This window comes from Phyllostomus discolor, chromosome 11, assembly GCF_004126475.2.
Source record: "Phyllostomus discolor isolate MPI-MPIP mPhyDis1 chromosome 11, mPhyDis1.pri.v3, whole genome shotgun sequence".
Taxonomy (NCBI): Eukaryota; Metazoa; Chordata; class Mammalia; order Chiroptera; family Phyllostomidae; genus Phyllostomus; species Phyllostomus discolor.
The window spans coordinates 537,466-557,246 of NC_040913.2; the positions used below are offsets into that span (position 1 = coordinate 537,466).

Here is a 19,781-nt window from a genome sequence, read left to right on the forward strand (position 1 = left end):
CGAACGTTCGCTTTGCTGGACGACGCCCAGACCACAGAGCCACATGGGCCAGGGCTCATTCATTCATTCTTTCCTTTTAATGCTTCTGACCCTTGTCTCATAGTTAGGAAGTTTTCCCTCTTCCGGGTTATAAAGAAATTAACAGATTTTCCTCCAAATCAGGGTGATATCAAGCAGCAGCAAGACAGGATTTTAAAGAGAAATCTACACATCCCCACTGCTGGGAAGGGGCGAGGGTGGAAGGGAGACCAGAGGGCACTGTGAGGAGCTCAGCTCCTGTTTATGGGGCTTCTCCGGATTTGGGAAGCGCGGTGTTCAGGAACTGGGAATTCTGGTGCGCCAGGTCCTCTCCCTGTCTCCCTCAGGAGGTTAGCAGGCTGTCCACCCCAGAGAGCCCCAATACCAGGGACTGTGCCCCCCAGGGGACATTGGGCATGCGTGGAAACATTTTTGGCTGTCGTTTCAACTGTGGGAGGGGGTGCTATTGCCAGAAACTTTGCTAAACATCCTACAACGCTCAGAACAGTCGCCCGAGGCAAAGACTCAAAATGTCAGGTGTGCGGAGGTGGAGGAATCCTGCTTCTGCCTTTCAGACCCTCTCGGAGCTCCCAAGCAAAGCAGCAACGGTGACTGAGGGACTGAGGCTGGGGGTGGCTAGGACGGGTGTCTACGTGGTTGTTCCCCCCCCCGCCCCCCCCCCCCCGGGGCTACGACCCTGCCTTCCACCTGGGACAGCTCCATCCGAGCTGCTGCCTGCTGCCGCCCTGCAGGTGGGCGATGGCTCTGACTCCTGGCGGTGATACTCGAGTGCTAGCTCCACAATGCCTTTGGAGCTGGCATTGCTCTCCTTGCCTTTTATTTTGTTTCTTAAAATGTATTCGAAGAAGCCCGGGCCTCTGTCCTGTAGAGCAGGCCCAGTCTGGACCTCACTGGCTGCATCCTTGTGGTGTCCTTCCCCAAAGGCCCGCGGGCCCTGTACTCCCTGTGAATGAGTCTTGATTAAGATTTCATCTGATTCTCTCGGCAGGACTATTTCACTAGTGGTGGCATCTGCACACCAGTGAAGAGCAGCCAGTCCAAAGCCTGCGACGGCCGGGGGCTGGAGACTCAGAGCAGAGCCAGGTGGGGATCAGGCCCTACGCGTTAGGGGTCAGGGAGGGCAGGGGTGGGGGGCCGGGCTCAGGACGGCAGTGAGTGTGGAGAGCGGGACCAATAAAATGGCGTAGGTCTGGTCAAGATAGGATAAAGTATATAAAACAAAACAGCATCACTCATCAACCAAGAGGGCTGCCAGTCAGCCATGACACTTAGGTTCAACAAGGAAACTGTCTAAGCCACGCCAGGCGCCCTGCCAAAGGCCTGCCAGGGCGGCACACCCACGATATGGGCACACGGACGCGTAAGCAGAGAGGGCATGCCTGCTGAGAGCGCGCTGGGGGCTCTTGGCCCTGAGCCACAGCTCCATCAGGCGCCATGAATTTGCGCAGAACTGAAGAGGACTTCAGAGCCACCACCGAGAAGCTGCTGCACGCTATCGTGGGCCACGCGCCGCCAGAGGTCTGGAACATCCACGCGCCTGAGACCCCCGCCAGCCTATGCTGACTTCCGGACCTGGGACCGAGACTCTGGGACTCGGGGACTCGGGTTCGTTAACCCCCAAAGGATTGTTGTGTGTTGACTGTGTGTGGCACCGCAGAGGGCAGGATAGTAATGCGGTGTTGATGTTCTCTCGTGTGAACCTGCATTTAATAAAAGCTGAGAGTGAGCAACAGGTCTGTGGGCTCTTGCCCCTGTCCTTGCCGCTGCCCAGTGTAGACGCAGTCAGGCGACCTACTCCCCAAACTCCCGCCCAGCCCAGCCGGAGGTGCGCTCTTACCTGTAGGAAACGCTGTAACGCTGCCCTCTTTGAGAGGTGCAGGTCGTTTGGAGGGTGCTCAACAGTCCCAGGAGCCTCCTCCCTGCCTGCCCCCGCGGTATCCTCCCTGGCAGGGCCCGGGGCCATCGAGGCTGCCCGTGTGTGTTGGCCATGAGGCTGCAGCTGGCGGGACGGGCGCCCCTGGCTCTGCTCAGAGGCTCCCTGGGAGCCAGCACGGCAGGGTGTCCGGGCTGGCTACAGGGTCCCCAGAGGGCTCTGCAGGAGAGAGAGTGGGCAGGTGTGGGGGGACAAACTTAGGCCCCCAGTACTGAGCTTCTCCGCTGCCCCTCGCACTAGCGAGGTCCAGGACACGCATGTGGGACTACAACTCCCGAGAGGCTTTGGGCGTCGCCGGCCGTTGATTGGCCGCACGGCGCGGACCGGGCAGGCGCAGTGTGCGCGGGCGGCGGCCGGATGGCTGTGTGGGGCGTCTTCGCGGCGCTCCGTGCGGCGCCCCGGCTCTGGCGGCGGGCGTCGCGGGCAGCCGCGGGGTTCCGGGGCACCTTCTTTGGTAGGGGCTACTCTGTGGACCCCGCGCAGGTGAGGGCCACGCAGGTGAGCCGGTCCGCAGGGCTTGCGGGGCGGCCGCAGCGCCGGGCCTCCTGGGAAATGGCCGTGATTGGGCACCTGGCTGTTGGGTCTGGCCCTAAGCGCGAGTGTCCCCGCGTGCCCTGCCTCCCGACTCGGGCTCTGGGGCGTGTGTTTGGCCGGGAGAAAAGTGATCCTGGTCGGGGCAGGACAGAACACCCAACACGCGCACCAGGAGCGTCTCGTGGCTTCTTGCCGCTCTTGGTCCCCAAAGTCCCCGGCGTTTTCCGCCTTCCTGTTTCCTCTCTGAGGTCCATGATGAGGACTTTTGGGTTAGGGTTTTCAAATGCATTTGAAAAAGATTTGGGGGGCTCTCCCGAGCTGCACCTGCAAGGGACAGCCTGGAGGCGAACGTGGTTTTTTTTTAGAGGGGCGGGGCTTTCACTTGGGTGCCATTCACTCGGTCTGCTTGCAATGAGCAGCTGTCCTGTCCGCAGTGGGGGCGGGGGAGGGTAGGAAAACCGGCGCAGGGTCCCTAATTTGTGCCAGGTACTTCGGTAATACCTAATTTTCTCAACCTTGGTGGTAGGTATGACCCAGGTGTTAGTAAGGACGCTGAAGTTTGGAGTCAAGTTTGTAACAACTTTGTTTAAAGGTCCCACACCACGGGCCAGGACTTTGAGCCAGACAGTGGTGAAAGATTTCACCAACCCCTCTTCCCCTCAGCCATTTTGCCTGCTACATTCACAGTTTCCGCATGCATTAACAATAATAGGGTATGTTTGTACAATGCTTTTGCAGTAACACTTGGGTGCATTTCAAGTCAACTACTTATTTACAAGAAACAAACACACAGTATTTTGTGCCACTCAGTATTCTAAGTACTTCACAATTATATCATGAATCCATAGAATTTTCATAACAACTCTGTGAGGTTAGCCCTATTTCACAGGGAGGTTAAGTGGCTTGCCCAAGGGCACACAGCTGTGAAGTGGCAGAATCTGGAACCCAAGGTGGTCTGGTGCCAGAGTTGTAGCTCTTTTTTATTTATTTTATTTAGTTTTAGAGAGAGGGGAAGGGAGGGAGGGAGAAAGGGAGAGAAACATCCATGCGTGGTTGCCTCTTTCGTGCCCCCAACTGGGGACCTGGCCTGCAACCCGGGCATGTGCCCTGATTGGGAATCCATCCGGCCACCCTCTGGTTCGCAGGCTGGCACTAAATCCACTGCGGAACAGTAAGTTACCTGAAACGTGGAAGTGATTAGGGGAGACAGTGAAATGGGCTCTTTTTGTAAAGCTGTTGTCGTTGTTGCTTTAAGGTTTTATTTTTTAGAAGGGAAGGGAGGGAGAGAAACATGTGAGAGATCATTGCCTCTTGCACGCCCCCAGCTGGGAACCCAGCCCACAGCCCAGGCGTGTGCCCTGACCAGGAATCAAATCCATGACTTTTGGCCCACAGGCTGGCGCTTGGCCCCCTGAGCCACACCAGCCAGGGCTGCTGTGGTTTAAAACACTGCAGGCTGGAGCATGTGGTTTAAGATTAATTTGAAATGAAGGGACTGCTTCAATGTTCCTTAGTCGTTGCTTCTTATCTAGAATTGGTTTGGTATGTTTTAAATTTTTATAAAAATACATGTTTATTGATTTGCGAGAGACAGAGAGGGAGAGGGAAACATTAATGGGAGAAATAAACATTGATTGCTTGCCTCCCATGTGCACCCAGACCCAGGAGCCAACCCGCACGCAGCCTGGGTATGCGCCCTGCCCAGGAGTCAAGTCCGTGACCTTTTGGTCTGTGGGACAACACTCCAACCAACCGAGCCACGCCAGCCAGGGCTGTCTCTAGTTGCTGTGTTGTCTTCAGCTGTGTGTAGTTACAATAAAATTTTAAAACGTGGTTATGAAGGCTGTTACAACAGGTAAAAATGTGTGTCGGGCAAAAAGAACAAGATGAAAAACTGGCCATACAAAGTGCACTTGTCGCTGCAGGACAGACAAGAACAGAAAATGAAGAGAGGAAAAGAAACTATTGCTTGTGTTAAAGTGTGGGGATTACATTTGGAATTTCTGTTTTCCACTTAAATAAATTCTCTTTTATGGAAAAATAATTTTTAACAAAGTAGTCACGTGCTTAATTATATAGGAGCCCTGACTGGTGTGGCTCCGTGGGTTGGGTGCTGTCCCACAAATCGAAAGGTCACCGGGTTGACCCCCGGCCAGGACACGCTCCTGGGTTGCAGGTTTGGTCCCCCGTGTGAGAGGCAACCGATGGAACTTTCTCCCTCACGTTGATGTTTCTCTTCCTCTTTCTTCCTCCCTTTCCCTCTCTCTAAAAATAAATAAAATCTTAAAAAACATATATATGAAAAAGACTCCTTTGTTATAGACGGACTCGCCCATGTCCTCACTTTATGCTTCAGGCCTGCGCCACCCAGAAAGGGTGTGGGGCCTCTCTCTTTAAGGGTCGTTTCCTCCCTCCCCTCTGCCTGTCGACTCAGGCAGGGGCGGCTCTCTTTTCCCCCTGCAGAGCCCGCCCACCTTTGGATTCCTGCTGGACATTGATGGAGTGCTGGTGCGGGGCCATCAGGTGATCCCGGCCGCCCTGGAGGCCTTCCGCAGGCTGCTGGACGCCCGGGGGCAGCTGCGAGTGCCTGTGGTCTTCGTCACGAATGCCGGGAACATCTCGCAGCACGACAAAGCCAAGGAGCTGTCGACCCTGCTGGGCTTCAAGGTGCACGCACAGCTGGGGGAGCCCCGCCCCTGCTCTGACAAGGGCTTTTCCCAGGCGGTGGGGTTGGAGGACAGGGTCGATGAGGCGGAGGGCATGGCCCATGGGTTCAGTACAGATCTCTCAGCCCTGCTGGAAAACAACTTGAAGTTGCCAGCCTCCTGAGTGGAGACCTCATCAACAGGCCCATGTTTTTAATTTTATTTACCTATTTTTAGAGAGGGGAGGGAGGGAGGAAGAGAGGGAGAGAAACATCACTACGTGGTTGCATCTCCAGCGCCCCCTACTGGGGAGTGGCGTGCAGCCCAGGCCTGTGGTCCCACTGGGAATCAAACCGGGGACCTTGTGGTTCGCCCTCTGGCGCTCAGTCCACTGAGCCACACCAGCCAGGGCAACAGTCTCATGTTTTATGCGTACCTACATGTTGGCCACGAAAACCCACCTGTGGAGCCAGCAGTGCAGCCTCCTGTCTTTGAACCCATTTCTTCTGGGCGTCAGGGTCGTCTCTTTTGACTTGGCAGCCCCCAGGGAGCAAGGGTCGCGTTTTTCAAAGTCTCTGTGTGCCAGGCGGGACTCCCATGACTAAGACGCACGCATGTGGGCGCGCGCTGTCCCCCAAAGCAGCCCCTCCTCGCCCACTCGCAGACACACTCCTCCTTCCCCGCTGAGGGCGCACGTAGTTTGGGAAAGAGAACTGGGGAACCAAGCAAGTAAGCAAAGTGGCTGACTGATGGGCGGCCCTGCTCGAGGATGACCGCAGGGAGCAAGGGCATAACACCGGTTCCCCTTCTGCGGGTTTCGCAGAGGGTTTCAGAACAATCTGAGAAAAGGCTGCCTTGTCGTAGCTAAATGCTAAAAGGCTCAGTTTTTCGGCAGAGCGGGGGACTGACAGCCGAGGTCAGAGGCAGGGCTCTGTGACAGCGACCGGGAGCACGCGCACGCGCCCTGTGCTTTCTGAAGCGGGGGCCAAGCCGGGGGGACGGGTGAGCCTCGGACCCACGCCGGGGACACATCCTGCCCGCTGTTCTGTGTGGCGGCCGGCAGCCCAGACGCCCGCAGCTGCCTGCCTTGTTGCTGGGAGCTGGGAATGGGGCTCCCCCCGCTGGTTTTCCTGGGTGGCTCCCTTCCTTCCTGGGTGGAGGAAGCCGCCCCCCACCCACCCTACCGTCTCTCACGCGTGTGTCCCGGCCCCCCCCCCCCCCCCCCCCGCCTCTTGCCCGCCCGCGCAGGTGGAGCCGGACCAGATCGTCCTCTCCCACAGCCCTCTGAAGCTCTTCTTCCAGCACCACGGGAAGCGCATGCTGGTGACGGGCCAGGGGCCCCTGGTGGAAAACGCCCGGGCGTATCCTTTCGGTGCCTCTCGCTCCGGCTGCAGAGGGAGGTGCGGGACGGGCCTTCCTCCCGAGGCCAAGGGGCCCAGGGTGGGCTCTGAGGGAGGGGGCCCAGCCCTCGGGTGTGGCCGGTCCTTGTGCCTGGCCGTGTCCAGAGGCCGGCCCGGAACCTCCGGGGAGCTCAGAATGCAGATTCCCGGAGAGCCTTGTGTCCCAGGGTCTGAGAGGACGGTCCGCAGTCTGTGTTTTCGAAGGGGAGCAGGTGGTTCTGTGATCGCGTCTGGGAGCCGCCGCTCTGGGGCTATCTCCGGGGCGCAGTGGGCACGCCTGCAGCGCGGGCTGCGGGGCTGCGGCGAAGGCGTCCTTCGAGCTGTGTGCACGTTTCAGAAGGCAGGAGACTCGTCCCCGTTCTTGAGCAGCTTATTTATTTGCTCGGCCTGCAGACCTCGGCCTGCACGCCCCGCACATCCCCGCACGCCTGCGTCGTGCGGCAGGCCCTTGGGGGTGGGGCCAGGGAAGCGCAGCGGGATTGCGAGTTACGCGAGGGGCGCACCCGGGAGTCGGCAACAGCGCAGCCGCACATGGCACTGGAGAGTCTCGGACGGCCTGGGGCTGGAGACTAAACGAGCAGTGCGGGTCCTGGAGTCCCGGCTGTCCGGGGACAGGGGCATCCTGGGAGCAGGAGTGACCTGTGGCTTCGTGGAGGGCCGTGGCCCTGCCACAGGAGAGGTCTCGGGTTTTTCAGCAGGGGTGGCAGCTAAGGAGGCCAGGGGGAGAAGGGGAGGCGGGGACCTCGGGGCAGAAGATGGGACTGGGACGGGGCAGTGCCGGGTGTGGGGCGCCACAGAAACACGTGCCGGGTGTGAGGGTTGGTCCCCACGAGGGCCGTGGGGAGCCTCAGGCGTGGTGCCTGCTGGTGGTGTGGTCTGAGAGAAGCATCGGTGTTGGAGAATTCAGTTTGAGAGTAACCTGAAACTGTGCCCAGTTATGCTGGCAGGTGGGAGGGAAGGACGGGGAAGTGTCACAGAACGGACCCATGGGGGGGCGGTCCGAGATGCTATTACCACATGGACCCCCCCTTCTCCTGGGGGGTCCCTCTGTGCTGGGTTCGCCTGGCCCACCGCCAGGGAGTTACAGCTCTCAGTGCCAGAGAATGGTGAAAAGGAAAGGGATTATTTAGTCAAAAGTTACACAGACTCAAGAGTAATGACTTAATACCTTCACAAAAATCCCAGAGTCCCTTAAAACACCCACAAACCCACACAGTCCTTCCTTCCCCCTCCCTTGCCCAGGCTGGGGTACCGTACCTCAGGAAAAGAAGCAGAAGTCCGTGGCTCAGGCAGCCCCTGGTTCTTCCCAGTGACCTGTGCTCAGTGGGCAGCCTGCCGCGGTTCCCGGCACTGTCAGCTGTGCTGCTGGGGTCTCCAGGTCTCAGTTCGGGCCTGCGTGGCCCCTCCTCCCGGCCCCCCAGCAGGAGTCCCTCCGCCCTTCCCCCCCCACAGTGCCTCTCCTGCGGTCCTCCAGACTGCCGAGAGCGAGCCCTGCAGCCACATCTTGCTTTCCAGCTTCCTAAGCTGCGTGGCACAGGGAGCCCCAAACCGTGTGGTTCCTCCCCTTTTTCCCATGGCTGCCGTGTCTGGGTTTCAATCCCAGGGCCAGTCTTCCTCTGCAGCCCCATTTCCGACTCCGCCCACAATCGACCACACCTGCCAGCACTCCCGTATTTTTCCAGCTTTTCTCGGCTGCCACAGTGAGTCTGGGCGGGTGTGGCCCCGAGGCGTGGAGCCAATCACCTCCTAGGAGGTAACCAGGGCGAGTCGTGGGTGGACTCACCCTGGTTACCTCCCATCTCCCTGGCTCAGAGCACGGCCACAGCTACTTAACTGTCCTTGAAAACAGTTAAAAGTTACAGATGTGTTAAATGACCTTTCCTGAGATTATTTGCAAAACTGTTGCTATGCAGAACAACTCTCAATGGCCCTGCTCCACGTGTCCCATCCCCCAGCTCAGACGTGGGGGTGAGGACACCCATATATTTTTAATATTTCCTGGATATCCTACCACATTGCAAACCCCTCTTTGGTGGGGGGAGCTGGCTGCACCCTGTTACTGAAGTGGCGGTGGGTCTTGGGTGCTGAGGCCGGAGGGGCTCCCCTCTCCCCGTGGCCTCCCCGCCATGGTGGAGTCCACTCCCTGTTAGAGCTGCGGCTCGGGTCTGACTTCCTGGGCCCTTGCGTGGCCGGCCTGGCCGCTGAGCGGGCCCCTCTTCCAAGGTGCTTGTCCCATGGCGGCAGCCCGGCCGGGGGCGCCTTGGGGACAGAGGCGCCTGTGTGCCCGGTGGCCGGGGGTGTGGAGCCAGGTGCTGCTGGCCCGCTGGGCTCGTCTGCGTCGCTGGCTCTCTCCTGTCTGTGTCCGGGGGGACTGCGTGCTCAGAGCTGGGCCGGTGCCCCTCCCTTTAGAGACCGAGCCCCCTGAAACCGTCCAGTGCTTCTTCCTGACCTCGCCCCAGCCTGGGCTTCGAGAACGTGGTCACCGTGGACGAGCTGCGCCTGGCCTTCCCCGTCCTGGACATGGTGGACCTCCAGCGGCGGCCGAAGACCACGGTAACGAGAGGGACGCGCCGGAGGTTCCCGTTCACTTCTGTCCTCCTCGTCCTGCGTGGGCCGCTCTCGATGGCCTTGCGGCCCGCCCCGCAGGGCCGCCCTCTCGGAGAAGTGCCCCGGCCACAGACTTGTCCCTGGGTGCTCTGGCAGCTCAGAGGAGCCGCCCCTGCTGACGCTCCGCCCTCTGCCCTGCTCTCCGTCAGCCGAGGGCCCTCACCAGGGCGCTGTGTCCCCAGCAGGCTCTCCCGGGGCTGCCGGAGGGTTGGGACCTTTGTCAAGCTCTCCACCGCCCGGCCTTGGTCGGCCCCGGGGCAGGACCGTGCGGCCTGGGAAGACACGGAAGCCCCGGTGACGGGGAAGCTCCTGCCCCCAGTCCGGCATCGAGGGGAGCAGCCACCACCCCCGGGTGGCCGCCTCCCCCCACAGGCTCCCCTTGCTGTTTGCCCACCTGGTTCTGGACTCTTGCTCAGTCCCTCCCTGGCCTCCTGGCAGGGGATGGACAGCCGAGCGGTCCTCCTCCCGGCCGACCTTCAGCATGGCCGCCCTCAGTGGGGCCTGTGGCCGCCTTCTCCTCACGAGCCTGCCGTCACGTGTCCCCTCCTCGGTCCTGCATGGCTTCTTCTCAGCGTGGGCTGGGCCGCGGGGTGGCCTCCCGCCCTGTCTGGACTGCGTCTTTGCTCTCTCCCTCCCTGGAGACCAGTGCGATTGTGTGGGGGGCGTGGGGGGCGGGGGGGCCGCCCTGGCGTTGATGGGCCTGTTCTTGGTCTCTCGGCAGCCCCATCTGAGGACCGACTTCCCCGCCATCGAAGGTAAGGGGGTCTCTCTGGGTGTGGGCGGGTCCGGTGAGCCCCTCCCTTCAGGCCCTCCGGGTGCCATCGAACACTCGGCCCCCTCGGTCCTGGTCTCGGTCTGCCGCTCGCTGTTGCTGAGACGTCTGTCCTCTGTCCCCCCTCCCCATGCACTTGCCTCACTGCTCCAGAAGAAGGCAGGCTCAGAAGCTGGTGGAGTGGACTGGGGCCGGGGTGGGGGGCCTGGAGCAGGGTTCCCTGGCCCAGGCAGGTGCTGTGCTCGTGGGACAGACCCTGGGGTGTCCCCTCGCTGACGGGAAGCAAGGCTCCTGGGGGTGTCTCTCCTCACTGTGATGGGGGGAACAGTAAAGACTCAGCGAGGGGGTGCGCACGGCAGAGGGTCACGGCGGTCCAGCAGGTCGCACTGAAGTGGCAGAGCAGCCGCACGGCACAGCCTCACACGCAGACCGGCCGCGTGTCGGGGTGGGGTGGGGGGGGTCGGTGGCCTCAGGGGTTCCCGGCGCCTCAGACGCTGGCGCAGCTCTGTGGTAGGCGAAGCGGTTTTGCAGAAGGGGCTAGCGGTACGATTCTGAAATAAGGAACTACGGCCATCTCTTCCCTTATTTGATTAACGTTTTTGGGGAATTCAGAGTTTGCTGAAACTACCAAAACGGACTTTGTGTTTCCACGCGGAGTGGCATGAGGGTGTGGGCTCAGCGAAGTGCCGACAGGCTGTTCCCGGCCTGACACCGGAGGGACACTCGGGGTTCAGAGGCTCGGGCAGTTTCTGGCCCAGCCTGAGCGCGTCCTGAGCACGTCCCAAGCGCATGGTGTCCCCGGCCCCTCCCTCCAGCTTCTGGAGCGCCCTCGTGGGGCGGTCGTCCAGCTTGCCGGCCTCCTGGTGCCGTGCGCTGTGTGTCCAGCTCGGGTCCAGCTGTGCTTGTTGTGTCTCGTTTTCACGCTCGGGGCAGTAGCAGGTGGTGGTGGTGGGTGCTGAGGAGGCCAGGGCCAGGAGCAGGCAGGAAACTCGCCCACAGTTGGGGGGGCGTAGCACGGTCAGCCGGAGTTCGGGCCCTGTCACTGCACGTCCCCCTCCCGGGCCGCCCTTAGGGCCACCACGGGCCCCCAGCGGGGCTCTGGGGCCCAGAGGGAGGTGCTGGGGAGGGTGAGTGCGCAGCCCAGCGCCTGTTGGCGGGGAAGGGAGAGGAGCAGTCAGTGGAGGCAGCATCTGGGTGGGCCGCTGCTGGTCTTGTCCCTGGCCTCCTCGATGGCGTGAGCTGGACGCGGGGCCGTCGGGAAACCTTGGGAGGCACCTCCCTGGGCCCCAGGATCTGTTCACCGGGGGAAGAGGTGGGAGGCTCCTGCGGGGCTGTTCCAGGAGCCGCACCCTTGCCAGGGTGAGCGCGGGGCGGGGCCAGGCCTCCGCTGGTCTCCCCGGTCTCCCTCCTGCCGCCTCCAGGGCCTGCACCCTCACCCGGTGCCTTTGCTCTGTCAAGGCGTGCTCCTCCTCGGGGAGCCCGTGCGCTGGGAGACGAGCCTACAGCTGATCATGGACGTACTTCTCAGCAACGGGAACCCCGGGACGGTCCTGGCGACGGTCCCCTACCCCCACCTCCCTGTGCTGGCCAGTAACATGGACCTGCTGTGGATGGCGGAAGCCAAGATGCCCAGGTGAGGACGCAGACCCAGCCCCCGCCCCACTGGCCGCTCCCGCCGTCCCCGACGCCCAGGGGCTCAGGCCTGGGCCTGGGCGAGCCTGCAGTCGCCACCGTTCCTTGGCCTCCCCGCCGTGGGGTCTCGAGGGTCACGCCACTTACTGCTTGTGGATGGAGACTGCAGCTCCCTGAGCACCGAGGCTGTGGTGGGGCGGCTGTTCACACACTGCCCCTGCCCCCAGAACCGGGCAGGACTTGGTCTCCCGGGCAGGACTGGAGGGGCCCAGCCGCCGCCCTGCTCTCCCCCCTCCACCTTCGCCCCGCAGCACTGCACCCTCCACTCGTTTCTGTGTGCCCTGGAGCCGGAGGGGCGGGGGGAAGAGAGCTGTTCCGATGTGGTCCAGGCCAGAGGACGGGCCCAGGCAGTGAGCGACTCTGTCCAGGCCCCGGGCGGGGCTCGCCTGGCCTGCCCTGTCCTCATGGCGGCGGGGCGGTGGGGGGGGGGGGGGTGTCGAGTGCCTCGCAGGCAGCCTGGCCCCTGGCCCTGCGGGTGTCTCACAGAAGGGTGGCTGACGGCAGCTTGGTGGTGTTCGGCCACTCTTATCTGCTGGGCCAAAGTCTAGAATGTTCTGCCCTGACCCCGCCACTGACCCCCAGGGAGCTGGCGAGTGGCATCAGGGTGCAGGGCCCAGTGCTGCCTCGAGCCACGCCACACACAAGCCCGTGGAGATGGCGAGTACGGTGTTCCTCTCGTCCCTTCCCACGTGGTGTTGTGTGGCTGGAGGTGGGGCGTTTTTCCTGAGGTGCCCTTCCCAGAGCGAGGGTGTGCTGACGCCAGGTGAGGGGCGTTGGTTAATGACTTTAACACGTTGTGCCGTGTCCGTTCAGATTTGGTCTAGCGGCAAGGCGTGACAACCCCAAAGGAAAGTATCTTCAACAAGGCAGGCATTCCTCCCTTCTGTAAAGTAATTCTGCGGTAGACGGTCCAGGTCCTGTATGTAAACCTTGCCTGGCAGGGACACAGGTCCCTCTGTTGTTCTGCCATGCAATCCTGAGCCCTTTACCACGTAACTCATAACGGCTGCCCAGCGTCAGCCATCGCATCAGCATCCCGGGCAGCAGGAAAGAATAGGGGAGGGTAGAGAAGAGCATCGTCTCTGCAATTTTGAGGATACTTCCTGGAAGGTCAGCCAGCACCTCTAATGTCATTGGCTCTTCGGCTGCGGCGCAGTCACGTGGGCACACAGCCAAGTGCGGAGAAGGAAGGGACCGGTCTTCACTCCCGGGGAGGGAGGGGAGGGTGGCCCGCAGGAGTCTGCCTGAAGCCTGAAGCAGGATGTGCGATCCCGGTGCCCCCACCCCGGGCGAGCTACTGAGCCTCTTTCCTCCAGTTTCCTGGCTGGGAGATGAGGTCTCCCAGGGTGTTTCGGGGAGCTCCGGGCAGCGCCCGTCAGTTTCCCCCTTGCTCGGTGACTGCTGCCGGACAGCAGCAGGCCACGTGCATGGGCAGGAGACGCCGCTCTCACTCGAAGTGGCTGCACTGGGACCGGGCCCCACGGGCCCCACGGGCCCCGGGGCGGCGGCGGAGCGGCCGCTGAGCCGTGCGCCCCCGCAGGTTCGGCCACGGCACCTTCCTGCTGTGCCTGGAGGCCATCTACCGCAAGCTGACGGGCAGGGAGCTGCGCTACTGCGGCCTGACGGGCAAGCCCAGCCTCCTCACCTACCGCTACGCCGAGGAGCTGATCCAGCGGCAGGCCGTGAAGCGGGGCTGGGCCGTGCCCATCCAGAAGCTGTACACCGTGGGGTGAGCGCCCCGCCCCCCAGCCCCGTTCCCAGCCCCGCCCCGCCCCCCCCCCCCCCCCCCCCCCCCCCCCCCCCCCCCCCCCCCCCCCCCCCCCCCCCCGCCGACTTCGGCCCTGAACCCCTCCTCTCTCTGCCGCTCCGGCCACCAGGGACAACCCCATGTCGGACGTCTACGGCGCCAACCTCTTCCACCAGCACCTGCAGGCGGCCCAGCAGGGAGGCATGGAGTCGCCGCTGGACGCCCACAGCTGCACCTCCATCCTGGTGGGCACCGGCGTGTACAGCCCCGCGGCACCGGGGCCCGTGGAGCAGCCCCCCTTCCACGGGCACCGGGACTTCGGCCTCAGCCCGGGGCTCCTGGAGGCGGCCCATGTGGTGAACGACGTGGACGAGGCCGTGCGGCTGGTCCTCCGCCAGGAGGGCTGGGCGTAGCGGAACGCCTGCGGCGGGGGCTGTTGGGCCCGGCGTCCCGCCCGGCCTGCACCCCTGCCGCCCCCCCAGGGACGCGCTGGCGACTCTTCCCCTGCGGGCAGCAGCCTCAGGGCGGTGCTGGGGCGCAGAACCAGGGTTTCCTGCATCCGGGGCCTGTCCGACCTCCACCAGCCCCTGCAGCTCTGTGCCTCAGTTTCCCCCTTGCTGCAGAAGGGCCTTGGGGGAAAGGGGGGCCATGTGCAATCACGAGGTGCTCTCCGCGGGCCCTGTGCGGTCTCAGCGTGTGACTGACCCTCAGACACTACTTTTCACTGTCCTCAGGCTTCCTGCCCAGAGACTGCTGAGCTTATTTTTTAAATTAAAATAATCACAATAAATATTCCTCATGCCCTGTCTCGTGCGGGTCTGTCTGGAGTGGACGGAGAAGTCCAGCGGGGGAAGGCCGGTGCGTGGTGGGTGGGTGCGGGTCCCAGATACCTGGCCCTGCGCCCCTGGAGGAGCTGCTGCCTCCTCCCACCCTCGCCTGTCTCTGGCGGCGCCTGCCCAGGCTTGGGCGGCTCCCCACGTGGGAAACAGAAGGGTCCTGCCTGTGGCCTATCCTTCTGGGAGGGGCTGTTCCTACAGGGACTCTCAGAGGGCGTGTCCCTCCCTCCAGGAGGAGCCCACTCCGATTCCCGGGCTTCCTACCACCCGGGGTGCAGACTGGCCAGGCCCCGAGTCAGCTACACGCTGGACCTGTCCGGCTGGCGGGGACCCAGCCCACCCGACCCTCCTCTCAAACACTGGTCTCATGGGCGGTGGAGGGGACACAGAAGGCGGAGAAAGTGGCCCTGAGATCTGAGGAGTGGGAGCTGGTGGCGGAGGCGGATGAAGACCCTCCCTGGCGGAGGTGTCGGAGCGGAGCCGCGTCCCAGGCTGCTGCGCCCCAGAGTCGGCGCGGCCCAGTGCTCCCGGCTGCGGACAGCGGCAGCCCCCTCGCTGAGCTGGGCTCCGACTTGCCCTCGTCCGCCCTTCCCGTCTCACTCCCCACGGCCGGGCTGGCCCGGGCCGCCGCCTCCACGCCTGGGCAGAGGGCTGCGGGGCCTCGAGTCTCCTCCGTCTGACCGGCCCCCCGCCCCGTCCTCTCCTCGGCCAAGAGTCACATCACAAGCCTGATCTGCCTCCTGATGGGAACCCTCCCGTGGCCCGGTCTGGAGCGAGCGCCCAGGTTCCTCACCGGGCACAGGCCCTGCCCCCACTCCCCTCGGCCACTTCCTACGGGCTGCACCGCCCCCCACACGCCCACCTCCGGGCTGGGCACCTGCCCTCCCGGCCTCGTTCCCCACGTCCACCAGGCTCCGCCTTCCCCCTTTCCAGTCCTCACCCCCACGACGCGCACTCGCTCCTCACCTGGGTCTTCTCCACCCCGAGCCGCGTGAATGGGCTTGTCTGCGGTGGTTCGCCCTCGCTCCCCGCACCTGCAGCCGGCGCCCCGTGGGGCTGCAGACCCCCCTGCAAGCCCAGGAGACAGACGTGGCCCTCCCGTCTCTCCCCTGGGGCGTCCGGGCCTTGGAGTCGGCCTGGCCTGGCCTGCGCCCCCAGGTCGGCCGCCCACGGGCCGGATGGCCTTGGGCAGCGCCTCCACCACCCCACGCCAGCCCCCGTGGCCCTCCGGTGAACCCGGCAGTGTGTGCTCCGTGGAGGAGCCACTTGAAGTGCAGTCCGTGTCGTCCAGGGTTTTGTCCGGCTGCTCGTTACAGGAATCGGACGGCAGCGGCTTGAACAGACAGGCGGGGGTTTTCCTAAACCGCGGGAAGTGCGGGGGCAGGCACCTCGGGCTGGGGGCATGGCTTGGCATCCGGTCAGGGGTCCCGTGCTCGCCGCGGTCCTCCGCGCGAGTGTCCGTCCGCGTGCAAGGCGCATCGGTCCACTTTCAGGCCTCACCCACACTCCAAGGGGGAGGAGAAGCGGCAAAGGTCTTTGAAAGAACTTTCCAGAAGTTCCACCTGCGGACTTGCAGTTCTGGGCGATTGGTTCCAGCTGGGCCCCAGGTGCCAGGAGCAGCGCGGAGGCGGGGCGGGCACTCTGCTGCTCGGGCGGGATCAGGCATGTGCAGAGGGGAGGCTGGCGGGCCCGGCGGTGGGTGGGCAGCCGGCAGCGCAGCCCCGGTGCCTGGGACCCAGAGGCAGTGACCTGGGATCCCTTCGGGGGATGCCCTGGCTTCGGAAGCACCTTGTCCGTGACCTGAAGCCACTGGCCTGGGTGACGACAGTCTTGCCAGACGACACTCACTCTTCAGGGGACCTTTCCCAAAGCATTTTAAAACAGACGTCCAGCCACGCTTTGTTAGAGCCTCACAGCACCCCGATGGAGGCGGAGAGCCCTCATCTGTCCACGTTCCCGGCCGCGGGCATCAGGGCAAAGAGCGTTCAGTAGAAACGTTTGTAGAAATCCGGTGCCCTGGATGGCTGGGCTCAGTGGATTGAGCGCCGAACGGTGAACAGAAGGGTCACCGGTTCGACTCCCAGTCAGGGCACAGGCCTGGGTTGCAGGCCAGGTCCCCAGTAGGGGGCGCACAAGAGGCAACCACACACTGATGGTTCTCTCCCTTTCTTTCTCTTTCCCTTCCCTTCTGACTGAAAATAAATAAATAAACTCTTTTTAAAAAATTGTGTGCCATGTACCCTGCTAGGCCCTGTAGCGGAGACCAGCGTGGCAACAGTGCCTGCTCCCGTGGAGGTCGCGTGGAGGTCACATTTCAGAGTCATTTCAAAGGCAGTCACCAGAGGGGCCGGCCTGGGCTGAAGTTCGTGCCCTGGCTCTCATCCAGGGCTCTCTCTCGAGATGTGTCCCGTCCTTCCCAGCCCACGGCCTCCCCCTCCGAGTCTCGCTTCGTGCCCCGGGGCAGCTACTGCTGCGGAGAGGGCCCGGGCGCTCTCCGTGGGCCAGAGGGGCCGAGCTTACCGAACTCAAGGAAGGCCCAGAGCAGGGGTAGGGGACAAAGCTGAGGCTGGCGACTTGGGGAGCAGCCTGGCGGGGCCGAGACCCCTCAGCTCCCCACCGCAGGGCCGGCTCGCCTTGCAGTGGCCTTGTCTGAACCGCTGGCACGAAGACCCCCCGGCGGCTTCGTGAGCCCAGCCCCAGACTGAGTAACAAACGGTGTCACCTCTCTGCGTGTTGATGGAGCCAAGCGCCCAAGGAACAAGAAGGACTTTGTGAGCGAAGCTGAACAGGAAGGAAGCCCTCGTTCACAGCGAAAGTACTAACCGGGAACAAAGCCATGCTCTCGGGCGGTCACACTGAACAGGGTCGGAACAGGGGCACTTCCTGGGTGTCCCCCGGGGACGGGACCCCTCTCGGCTGCCCCGGGGGCAGGAACAGGGAGCAGCGGACTGGGAACCCGGCAGAGCCAGGGTTGCTGTGGCAACCGGCGGCACTTTGAAATATCTGGGCTGTCAGTTACTCTCCCCGAGTTGCTCTGTCACTGCCCCGCTGCTGCTGCTGCTGCCGCGTGGGGCTGCTGAGGCCGCCCGCTCCTCCGCCCGCTCCTCGCTCCTCGCTCCTCGCTCGGGGCTCTGGAAGCAGCTCTGTCAGATCCGGAGGTGGGAGGACTGCCGCAGGGTGTGAGCTGCGGGGAGGTGACAGAGCTTCGGCGCTTGCTTCCAGGCTCCTCCAGCCAGCACTTGCTTCCAGGAGTCTGATGTCACGGCTTCTTTTTCGGGAGGCAGAGAGGAGGGGTCTGCCTTGAACCTCGCTCACCCCCCTCCCACGCTGACTGGAGCCTTCTGGCGTGCATCTTCCACAGCGGCCTCCCCCTCCCTGGGGTCCTGGGACCCCCCCCTTTGGAGAGGGCAGGGGCGTCTCGTCGACTCTGTAGTCAAACAGCACCAAATACTGGGCCCTAAACTTCCATAACACTTTGTCGTTTACAAGTCTGTCTCCCTCCCAGTCTGAGCTTCTAGGAAAGGACTTTTTTTTTCAGTCTCTGGAACCCCAAAACCTCACTCAGGGACTGCCCCGGGGGCGCTGATGCTGGGGGCACCCCTGCTTTAAGCAGGTGGTTGGCGGCATTGCCGTGGGCGCCCGTGGAGCAGCTCAGGGCGCGACCGGGTGCCAGGTATCAAAGGAGCTGTGAATCGGGGCAGGGGTGGGTCTGCCCTCAGAGGGTTCTCAGTGGGGGGCTCCAGGTCCTGACAGCCCAGAGCATCGCAGCCCCGCCCGCCCCCAGCACTGCCCCCCTGCGGGCCCCCCTTTGTGTCCCGAGAGTCACTGTGGCGACTGTGTGCGAGCACAGGGGGACCCCACTGCTGTCACTCCTCGGGGTGCACCGGTGAGTCTCCTCCCACTCTCTGACAGTCGCCTGTGGACCGTTGTTCACCTGCTGGGAAGCTGAGATGCGGTGCTGAGGGAGAAGATGGACTGTCCAGAGGGGCCTCGGCTCAGCGCTGGGAAGGGCTAGCTTTGCTCCTCTGAGTTTCCTTTGCTGCTGGGTGACCAGGATCTCGTGCTCCTTCCTCCGAGCCCACTCCCTGCTGCTCCAGGGGGCGGGAACCCTCCGCCCTTCTGTGCCAGGGGAAGGAGGGCATCAGGTCTCCAGGGGAGCCCCGCACGTAACAGGCCCCGGCTCGGCCCCGAACCAGCTGTGTGACCTGGAGTGAGCTCATGAGGAGCTCAGGGACTGTGCCTTCCCTGTTGTAGACCCTTCTGGGGTGTCTGCACTCACTTCAGACGGGAGGAAACCTTTTGTCTTCCACCTCGCCCCGTCGCGTCTCCGTCCAGCCCTCCCCAGGCGGAAGCAGAGCTGTGTGCGTGCACACAGAAGGCCAGGGAACGCCCGGGGTGAGAGGACGCCCCTCGAGTGCCCAGACCACCGACTTACCTGGTCGTGTGCCCTGCTCTCCGTCCTGTTTATCTGCAGCCTTTTTCTTTACTTCTTTTTTATTTTTTTATTGATGAGAGAGGGAGAGACACACGGCTCTGTTGCTACAACCATGCATGCTTCCACTGGTTGCTTCCTGCGTGTGCCCTGAGCGAGGGTTGAACCCGCAACCTCGGTGCGTTGGGACGATGCCCCGGCTGACTCGGCTGCCCAGCCAGGGCCACCTGTGGGGTCTTCACGGAAGGCCTCAGACCTGGAAGAGCCGGGCTCGGGAATCTCCCGCAGAAAGCTGGTCCAGCTGACTGACTGTCCGCCTCCCCGGAGCACAGAGGAAAACAGGGAGGGGCTCCTGCGAGCCACCAGGGAGGCAGCTTGTCCTCCGGGGGCGCCTGACAGGCGGGAGCAGGGGCCAGGGCCAGGGAGGGACCGGGGGGGAGTGGGGACAGGGTGTCTGTCTTCTCGGGAGCCCCGTCCTGTGTCTTTGCCAGCTGCCTCTGCTCCGTAAGTGTGGGCAGAGGTCTTGGGCCAAGGTTCAGGGTGGCTGTGGGCTGGTGTCCCCTCGGGGGAGCCAAGACCTGCCTGTAATCACCCTGCTTCCTGGCCTGGGCCGGCCCAGCCCCGACCCCTGCCTGCACTGCCGTGCAGGTTGTCCCAGTCCCACGAGGGGGCGCACTGTCCAGGCGGCCTAGCCCGTCGGCAACCGTGCAGACCCCAGCGCACAGTGCAGGGAGAGGGGCAGGCGAGCCTCTAGCTGCGCTTTGACGGGGCTCAGGTGCCTGTGCTGTATGTGAGCTTCCCTTTATTTTGGGGGGCTCACAACTGCTCTGGTCACTTCTTCTGCCCTAAACCCCGAAAGGCATAACTCCACCTGCCGCCTTCCAGCCCCGTGTGGACGGGGTCTGGGGTGAGTCAGAAGGAACCCAGAGCTTATAGGTAGGGGCGGCCGCCATGTCCTCGTTTAACCTGCCCTCCGTTCCCGCAGAGCTGCACGCAGAGGACCAGTCGCTGTCGGGGGTGGGCCTCCCTTGGGCGGCTCCTGGAGCCCTGCTGGGCGCGGGCACCTGTACAGACTCCTGCCCGCCGCCACCGCTCCCGGTCCTGCCCCTCAGCAGGGCCTGCCTCCCCCCTCAGCTTTTACACG

The 19,781-nt window shown here is 63.2% G+C and overlaps 1 protein-coding gene and 1 long non-coding RNA gene across 5 annotated transcripts; one reads left to right on the forward strand and one right to left on the reverse strand.

The window, feature by feature from the left end:
- Nucleotides 1-2,298: 2,298 nt before the first annotated feature.
- On the forward strand, nt 2,299-14,173 carry HDHD5 (haloacid dehalogenase like hydrolase domain containing 5). Of its 4 annotated transcripts, none has more exons than XM_028526737.2 (8): nt 2,299-2,455; nt 4,970-5,173; nt 6,400-6,512; nt 9,011-9,104; nt 9,880-9,913; nt 11,389-11,563; nt 13,163-13,351; nt 13,500-14,173. In XM_028526737.2, the coding sequence occupies exons 1-8, from the start codon at nt 2,330-2,332 to the stop codon at nt 13,780-13,782; spliced, it is 1,218 nt and encodes a 405-aa protein (XP_028382538.1). In that variant the 5' UTR covers nt 2,299-2,329; the 3' UTR covers nt 13,783-14,173. The 4 variants fall into 4 exon arrangements, with proteins under 4 accessions (XP_028382538.1, XP_035867032.1, XP_035867031.1 ...); XM_036011139.1 differs by having other exon boundaries at nt 9,880-9,946; nt 13,500-14,150; XM_036011138.1 differs by having other exon boundaries at nt 2,302-2,470; nt 9,880-9,946; nt 13,500-14,151.
- On the reverse strand, nt 8,085-19,352 carry LOC118497283. The gene is made up of 3 exons (XR_004899809.1): nt 19,342-19,352; nt 18,257-18,268; nt 8,085-8,297 (listed from the first exon to the last, which is right to left on the reverse strand). It is a non-coding gene; the product is annotated as an uncharacterized LOC118497283 (long non-coding RNA).
- Between the last annotated feature and the right edge of the window lie 429 nt (nt 19,353-19,781).

Excerpts from the sequence above, each read along its gene's own strand:
- HDHD5 (XM_036011138.1), top strand. The coding sequence starts at position 2,330 with ATGGCTGTGTGGGGCGTCTTCGCGGCGCTCCGTGCGGCGCCCCGGCTC. Across the intron at positions 5,174-6,399 it reads CGACCCTGCTGGGCTTCAAG|GTGGAGCCGGACCAGATCGT; the intron begins GTGCACGCACAG and ends CCGCCCGCGCAG. Across the intron at positions 11,564-13,162 it reads GCGGAAGCCAAGATGCCCAG|GTTCGGCCACGGCACCTTCC; the intron begins GTGAGGACGCAG and ends GCGCCCCCGCAG.